The 8,144-nt window shown below is 42.6% G+C and overlaps 2 protein-coding genes and 1 non-coding gene across 13 annotated transcripts in view; 2 read left to right on the plus strand and 1 right to left on the minus strand.

Moving 5' to 3' along the window:
• The window catches only part of LOC110512950 (serine/threonine-protein kinase 24), a 46,937-nt gene extending 44,597 nt beyond the window's left edge, over positions 1-2,340 (minus strand). The window contains exons 1-2 of one of the 3 annotated variants that reach the window (XM_090206687.1): positions 2,034-2,340; positions 1,421-1,688 (exon numbers count right to left, since the gene is read on the minus strand). In XM_090206687.1, the coding sequence (XP_090062813.1) occupies positions 1,421-1,462 (42 nt within the window). In that variant the 5' untranslated portion in view covers positions 1,463-1,688; positions 2,034-2,340. The remainder of the gene's footprint in view (positions 1-1,420; positions 1,689-2,033) is intronic. The other 2 variants (XM_090206689.1, XM_090206688.1) reach the window with 2 other exon arrangements.
• The window catches only part of LOC110515620 (FERM, ARHGEF and pleckstrin domain-containing protein 1), a 96,136-nt gene continuing 90,071 nt past the window's right edge, over positions 2,080-8,144 (plus strand). For 8 of the 9 annotated variants that reach the window (XM_090206678.1, XM_090206679.1, XM_090206680.1 and 5 more), the window contains exon 1: positions 2,373-3,127. The gene's annotated coding sequence lies outside the window, so the exon portion shown is untranslated. Of the gene's footprint in view, positions 3,128-8,144 lie in introns of all 9 variants that reach the window. The other variant, XM_090206682.1, reaches the window with a different exon arrangement.
• On the plus strand, positions 2,595-2,668 carry trnai-aau (transfer RNA isoleucine (anticodon AAU)). Its single transcript has one exon. It is a non-coding gene; the product is annotated as a tRNA-Ile (tRNA).

The raw sequence follows: 8,144 nt of genomic DNA on the forward strand, positions 1-8,144 counted from the left end.
CCTAGCTCAGAGAATCCTCTGTTTTCCATTGCTTTAGTCTTTAGCCTAGCTTAGAGAGTCCTCTGTTTTCCATTGCTTTAGTCTTTAGCCTAGCTCAGAGAATCCTCTGTTTTCCATTGCTTTAGTCTTTAGCCTAGCTTAGAGAGTCCTCTGTTTTCCATTGCTTTAGTCTTTAGCCTAGCTCAGAGAATCCTCTGTTTTCCATTGCTTTAGTCTTTAGCCTAGCTTAGAGAGTCCTCTGTTTTCCATTGCTTTAGTCTTTAGCCTAGCTCAGAGAATCCTGTTTTCCATTGCTTTAGTCTTTAGCCTAGCTCAGAGAATCCTCTGTTTTCCATTGCTTTAGTCTTTAGCCTAGCTCAGAGAGTCCTCTGTTTTCCATTGCTTTAGTCTTTAGCCTAGCTTAGAGAGTCCTCTGTTTTCCATTGCTTTAGTCTTTAGCCTAGCTCAGAGAATCCCCAGTTTTCCAGTGCTTTAGTCTAATCATAGCAGAAACACTCAGTTGTTGATTGAACCTCTCTCAAAATACTGCTGTTTGTGTGCTGGAACTTTGCTGGACCTAAGATCAACTGAATGACTGAATCAACTGTGTCCATATGCTCATCATTGCATAATACTAGGTCAATTTGAGTAATTTAAAATTTTTTATAGTCACAAAATTATGTTTGTTCCTTTTAGTCATCAGTATGGGGTAGCCTCAATGTGACTCCTAGGATAATTTAATGTTAAATATTGTACTAGCCTATTATTGGACATGCAGAATGAACTAAGGGAATTCACTGTCTCTCTCTATCGGCAGCATGCTGTGCTTATGGAGCATGTCTTTAGTATTGTTAACATCAGGTGAGGGCTAGCTTCAGTATATAACACTATGGAGCATGTCTTTAGTATTGTTAACATCAGGTGAGGGCTAGCTTCAGTATATAACACTATGGAGCATGTCTTTAGTATTGTTAACATCAGGTGAGGGCTAGCTTCAGTATATAACACTATGGTGCATGTCTTTAGTATTGTTAACATCAGGTGAGGGCTAGCTTCAGTATATAACACTATGGTGCATGTCTTTAGTATTGTTAACATCAGGTGAGGGCTAGCTTCAGTATATAACACTATGGAGCATGTCTTTAGTATTGTTAACATCAGGTGAGGGCTAGCTTCAGTATATAACACTATGGTGCATGTCTTTAGTATTGTTAACATCAGGTGACAGCAGGTGAGGGCTAGCTTCAGTATATAACACTATGGTGCATGTGTTTAGTATTGTTAACATCAGGTGAGGGCTAGCTTCAGTATATAACACTATGGTGCATGTCTTTAGTATTGTTAACATCAGATGACAGCAGGTGAGGGCTAGCTTCAGTATGTAACACTTTGGTAAGGTGTACTTTAACTAGCTACTTGAGATGAGGTGAAAACAGCATACCTGCATCCCTGGCAGGCTACTCTGAACCGGAGAGTGAGCCATGTCACCTGTCGACAGTCTGACCAGCTATAACAGCTAACTAGCTGGTCACTAGTTACAACCCCAGAATACACAACGCAGCAGGTCGGTCCGACGGGGGATGGCGTCGAGCGTCCTTATCGATGCATCTTGCTTCCTTGTCGATGCGTCCTTATCGATGCATCTTGCTTCCTTATCGATGCGTCCTTATCAATGCGTCTTGCGTCCTTATTGATGCGTCCTGTGAATCCTTCCCCAACAAGCGCCGTACAAAGTTAAAACATGTCGACTCGGCCACGAAAACCTTGTGGAATTAGCAAGCTAGTTAGTATCTACCCCTGACTAGCTGCACAATGACAACAAATCAACCAGGAAAACAAATAGCTGCACAATGACAACAAATCAACCAGGAAAACAAATAGCTGCACAGTGACAACAAATCAACCAGGAAAACAAATAGCTGCACAATGACAACAAATCAACCAGGAAAACAAATAGCTGCACAATGACAACAAATCAACCAGGAAAACAAATAACTAGCTGACAACGTTAGCTGGACCGAACTAGTGAACGGTTTCAATGTATTTTTTTTTACCGTAAAGTTCATTCACGATCTAATATCACTGATTATCTATCGGACTACTGGCTGTCACGTCGTTATCCGACGGGTCCTTCATCCAGCAGCCAGAAAACAACATATTTGGTTCTGCGTCTCGCAAACATAAACCCAAATTCAATAGATATGAAACGCTCCGATCTTGTAATCGTTTTGGCTAACTTAAAATCCAAAAAAGGCCATTTACACGCTGTCAACTATACATATTAGCTGTGTTTTGTTCCTCATTTTCCTCCTGTCCTATCCACCATCTTGTCAGTGCTGTCGCAACTGGCGGATCCATATCGACGCTAAGCAGAGCGTTGGACGCGCCCGACGTGGGAACGGAGCAGAGGGCTCAAACAACACCGTTCACGACATTTCCACCGAGCAATTTACTACATGTGATATCATAACATGATAAGAATCATGATATTATGTAACTGTTTGGAGAATACGTTGAAATCTAGATGAGCCGATAATGCTATTGTAGCGTTTATAAAAAGCAAACGGGTGTTTTTTACCGGATAAAAGACTAAATGTGTTCCACTGTGTTCACTTGGCCGGTTAGCTCAGTTGGTTAGAGCGTCGTGCTAATAACGCGAAGGTCGCGGGTTCGATACCCGTACTGGCCATGACCCTCTTTTTTTGTGACTGTTTGAAGAGGCTGTGTTTGTATTTACTCGTCTCTCTAGATAAAGTTGGACTTCTTCTATTCTACTCCATTGGTCCCATAGGATATGGGTCTATTATAGTGGTTGACTTTGAACTGGCCCAACTATGGTCATGCTTATGGGAAGCCACTATGTGGTACTATTGCTCCTACTCTAGAGGCCTGATACAAAGGACACCAGCTGAGTTGTAGTGCAGTTACGACTGTAATAAACTCAATGGAAGTCTGCGTAACGCAGTGTTTGTTAGCCGTCAGTCAGTCGAGCCGATATGGCGACCAGGAAGAATCTGCGTTTTAGAGCCGCTTCTCCTTTCTGAAACTTTAAAATGCTTCAAGTCAGCGCAGTTGGATCGTAAAGGAACGCATTTCGGTCAACACACTGTTGGAAAATATACACGTGGACAAATCGGAAGGAAAAAGGGTAAGAAAGGAACGGTTGTCTTTTATGTCTTTTAGGTTACCTGAGCACCCTGACCGTGTCGGCTAGATGGTAGACAGCCGTACTATTTTAAATGCAAGTGGAAAACCAATGTCAATCATGTCCTGTATTTTTCCTTTACCTCTAATTCCTACGGTTTGCCAGTTAATTCTCTCTCTCCATTGAATTGTCTGAATTTACAGATGTACTCCAGTTGGAATATAATAGATGTGTGTGTGTGTGTTATATAAGGTACTCGTCCAACAGGATCATAGTGAATAGCCACGTTATCCAAGACAGGGGTAGCCTATAAAGTAATATTTGTTTTGGGGCTTTGGCTAACACCATGTGTTCGCAGTATGAGTTGATGGGTTTTCGCCTTGATCATTACTCAGTTCCCGTTACACATAAGAGTCAGTAGAAGTAACATTACCTCTCAAACTCGAGAAGACATCCTGCCTTCTCCCTACACTTCTCAGCTTCGCCCAGGACTCTTTCACGTCAACTACAATCCCGACTTTTTACAATGTTGTGAAACGTCAATAATCATTTAGAAACGCCAATCATAGCTTGCTTAATGGCTTTTCGAAACATCAGCAAGAAAGAATCGTTCAAAATGAAAAAATATACTGTAACAGTTTCTGCACAGATTTATACAGCTATGGCGGCCTCAATCCGAGGAATCTACACTTCCACGACACTTCCCCCTTTATTACCAGGTGTTCAGAGCATGATAGATAGCTAATTAACACAGGCGAACCGTCTTCCATAAACAAGCGCTGTATGGATCTGTAACTGCTACAGTGTAGTTTAGTAGGATGGAGGCTGTATGGATCTGTAACCGCTACAGTGTAGTTTAGTAGGATGGAGGCTGTATGGATCTGTAACTACTACAGTGTAGTTTAGTAGGATGGAGGCTGTATGGATCTGTAACCGCTACAGTGTAGTTTAGTAGGATGGAGGCTGTATGGGTCTGTAACTACTACAGTGTAGTTTAGTAGGATGGAGGCTGTATGGATCTGTAACTGCTACAGTGTAGTTTAGTAGGATGGAGGCTCCATAGCTGTATGGATCTGTAACTACTACAGTGTAGTTTAGTAGGATGGAGGCTGTATGGATCTGTAACCGCTACAGTGTAGTTTAGTAGGATGGAGGCTGTATGGATCTGTAACTGCTACAGTGTAGTTTAGTAGGATGGAGGCTGTATGGATCTGTAACTGCTACAGTGTAGTTTAGTAGGATGGAGGCTGTATGGGTCTGTAACTACTACAGTGTAGTTTAGTAGGATGGAGGCTGTATGGATCTGTAACTGCTACAGTGTAGTTTAGTAGGATGGAGGCTCCATAGCTGTATGGATCTGTAACTACTACAGTGTAGTTTAGTAGGATGGAGGCTGTATGGGTCTGTAACTGCTACAGTGTAGTTTAGTAGGATGGAGGCTGTATGGATCTGTAACTGCTACAGTGTAGTTTAGTAGGATGGAGGCTGTATGGGTCTGTAACTGCTACAGTGTAGTTTAGTAGGATGGAGGCTCCATAGCTGTATGGATCTGTAACTACTACAGTGTAGTTTGGTAGGATGGAGGCTGTATGGATTTGTAACTGCTACAGTATAGTTTAGTAGGATGGAGGCTGTATGGATCTGTAACTACTACAGTGTAGTTTAGTAGGATGGAGGCTCCATAGCTGTATGGATCTGTAACTGCTACAGTGTAGTTTAGTAGGATGGAGGCTGTATGGATTTGTAACTGCTACAGTATAGTTTAGTAGGATGGAGGCTGTATGGATCTGTAACTACTACAGTGTAGTTTAGTAGGATGGAGGCTCCATAGCTGTATGGATCTGTAACTACTACAGTGTAGTTTGGTAGGATGGAGGCTGTATGGATTTGTAACTGCTACAGTATAGTTTAGTAGGATGGAGGCTGTATGGATTTGTAACTGCTACAGTATAGTTTAGTAGGATGGAGGCTGTATGGATCTGTAACTACTACAGTGTAGTTTAGTAGGATGGAGGCTCCATAGCTGTATGGATCTGTAACTGCTACAGTGTAGTTTAGTAGGATGGAGGCTGTATGGATCTGTAACTGCTACAGTTTAGTAGGATGGAGGCTCTATGGATCTGTAACTGCTACAGTGTAGTTTAGTAGGATGGAGGCTGTATGGGTCTGTAACTGCTACAGTGTAGTTTAGTAGGATGGAGGCTGTATGGATCTGTAACTGCTACAGTGTAGTTTAGTAGGATGGAGGCTGTATGGGTCTGTAACTACTACAGTGTAGTTTAGTAGGATGGAGGCTGTATGGATCTGTAACTACTACAGTGTAGTTTAGTAGGATGGAGGCTCCATAGCTGTATGGATCTGTAACTGCTACAGTGTAGTTTAGTAGGATGGAGGCTCCATAGCTGTATGGATCTGTAGCTACTACATTGTAGTTTAGTAGGATGGAGGCTGTATGGGTCTGTAACTGCTACAGTGTAGTTTAGTAGGATGGAGGCTCCATAGCTGTGTGGATCTGTAACTGCTACAGTGTAGTTTAGTAGGATGGAGGCTGTATGGGTCTGTAACTGCTACAGTGTAGTTTAGTAGGATGGAGGCTGTATGGGTCTGTAAATGCTACAGTGTAGTTTAGTAGGATGGAGGCTGTATGGGTCTGTAACTGCTACAGTGTAGTTTAGTAGGATGGAGGCTCCATAGCTGTATGGGTCTGTAACTGCTACAGTGTAGTTTAGTAGGATGGAGGCTCCATAGCTGTATGGATCTGTAACTGCTACAGTGTAGTTTAGTAGGATGGAGGCTCCATAGCTGTATGGATCTGTAGCTACTACATTGTAGTTTAGTAGGATGGAGGCTGTATGGGTCTGTAACTGCTACAGTGTAGTTTAGTAGGATGGAGGCTCCATAGCTGTGTGGATCTGTAACTACTACAGTGTAGTTTGGTAGGAAGGAGGCTGTATGGGTCTGTAACTGCTACAGTGTAGTTTAGTAGGATGGAGGCTGTATGGATCTGTAACTGCTACAGTGTAGTTTAGTAGGATGGAGGCTCCATAGCTGTATGGATCTGTAGCTACTACATTGTAGTTTAGTAGGATGGAGGCTGTATGGGTCTGTAACTGCTACAGTGTAGTTTAGTAGGATGGAGGCTCCATAGCTGTATGGATCTGTAACTACTACAGTGTAGTTTGGTAGGATGGAGGCTGTATGGATCTGTAACTACTACAGTGTAGTTTAGTAGGATGGAGGCTGTATGGATCTGTAACTGCTACAGTGTAGTTTAGTAGGATGGAGGCTCCATAGCTGTATGGATCTGTAACTACTACAGTGTAGTTTAGTAGGATGGAGGCTGTATGGGTCTGTAACTGCTACAGTGTAGTTTAGTAGGATGGAGGCTCCATAGCTGTATGGATCTGTAACTACTACAGTGTAGTTTAGTAGGATGGAGGCTGTATGGGTCTGTAACTGCTACAGTGTAGTTTAGTAGGATGGAGGCTCCATAGCTGTATGGATCTGTAACTACTACAGTGTAGTTTTGTAGGATGGAGGCTCCATAGCTGTATGGATCTGTAACTGCTACAGTGTAGTTTAGTAGGATGGAGGCTGTATGGATCTGTAACTACTACAGTGTAGTTTAGTAGGATGGAGGCTCCATAGCTGTATGGATCTGTAACTACTACAGTGTAGTTTAGTAGGATGGAGGCTGTATGGATCTGTAACTACTACAGTGTAGTTTAGTAGGATGGAGGCTCCATAGCTGTATGGATCTGTAACTACTACAGTGTAGTTTAGTAGGATGGAGGCTGTATGGGTCTGTAACTGCTACAGTGTAGTTTAGTAGGATGGAGGCTGTATGGATCTGTAACTACTACAGTGTAGTTTAGTAGGATGGAGGCTGTATGGATCTGTAACTACTACAGTGTAGTTTAGTAGGATGGAGGCTGTATGGATCTGTAACTACTACAGTGTAGTTTAGTAGGATGGAGGCTGTATGGATCTGTAACTACTACAGTGTAGTTTAGTAGGATGGAGGCTGTATGGATCTGTAACCGCTACAGTGTAGTTTAGTAGGATGGAGGCTGTATGGATCTGTAACTACTACAGTGTAGTTTAGTAGGATGGAGGCTGTATGGATCTGTAACCGCTACAGTGTAGTTTAGTAGGATGGAGGCTGTATGGGTCTGTAACTACTACAGTGTAGTTTAGTAGGATGGAGGCTGTATGGATCTGTAACTGCTACAGTGTAGTTTAGTAGGATGGAGGCTCCATAGCTGTATGGATCTGTAACTACTACAGTGTAGTTTAGTAGGATGGAGGCTGTATGGATCTGTAACCGCTACAGTGTAGTTTAGTAGGATGGAGGCTGTATGGATCTGTAACTGCTACAGTGTAGTTTAGTAGGATGGAGGCTGTATGGATCTGTAACTGCTACAGTGTAGTTTAGTAGGATGGAGGCTGTATGGGTCTGTAACTACTACAGTGTAGTTTAGTAGGATGGAGGCTGTATGGATCTGTAACTGCTACAGTGTAGTTTAGTAGGATGGAGGCTCCATAGCTGTATGGATCTGTAACTACTACAGTGTAGTTTAGTAGGATGGAGGCTGTATGGGTCTGTAACTGCTACAGTGTAGTTTAGTAGGATGGAGGCTGTATGGATCTGTAACTGCTACAGTGTAGTTTAGTAGGATGGAGGCTGTATGGGTCTGTAACTGCTACAGTGTAGTTTAGTAGGATGGAGGCTCCATAGCTGTATGGATCTGTAACTACTACAGTGTAGTTTGGTAGGATGGAGGCTGTATGGATTTGTAACTGCTACAGTATAGTTTAGTAGGATGGAGGCTGTATGGATCTGTAACTACTACAGTGTAGTTTAGTAGGATGGAGGCTCCATAGCTGTATGGATCTGTAACTGCTACAGTGTAGTTTAGTAGGATGGAGGCTGTATGGATTTGTAACTGCTACAGTATAGTTTAGTAGGATGGAGGCTGTATGGATCTGTAACTACTACAGTGTAGTTTAGTAGGATGGA

This window comes from Oncorhynchus mykiss, chromosome 18, assembly GCF_057628025.1.
Source record: "Oncorhynchus mykiss isolate SJ-2025 chromosome 18, ASM5762802v1, whole genome shotgun sequence".
NCBI lineage: Eukaryota > Metazoa > Chordata > Actinopteri > Salmoniformes > Salmonidae > Oncorhynchus > Oncorhynchus mykiss.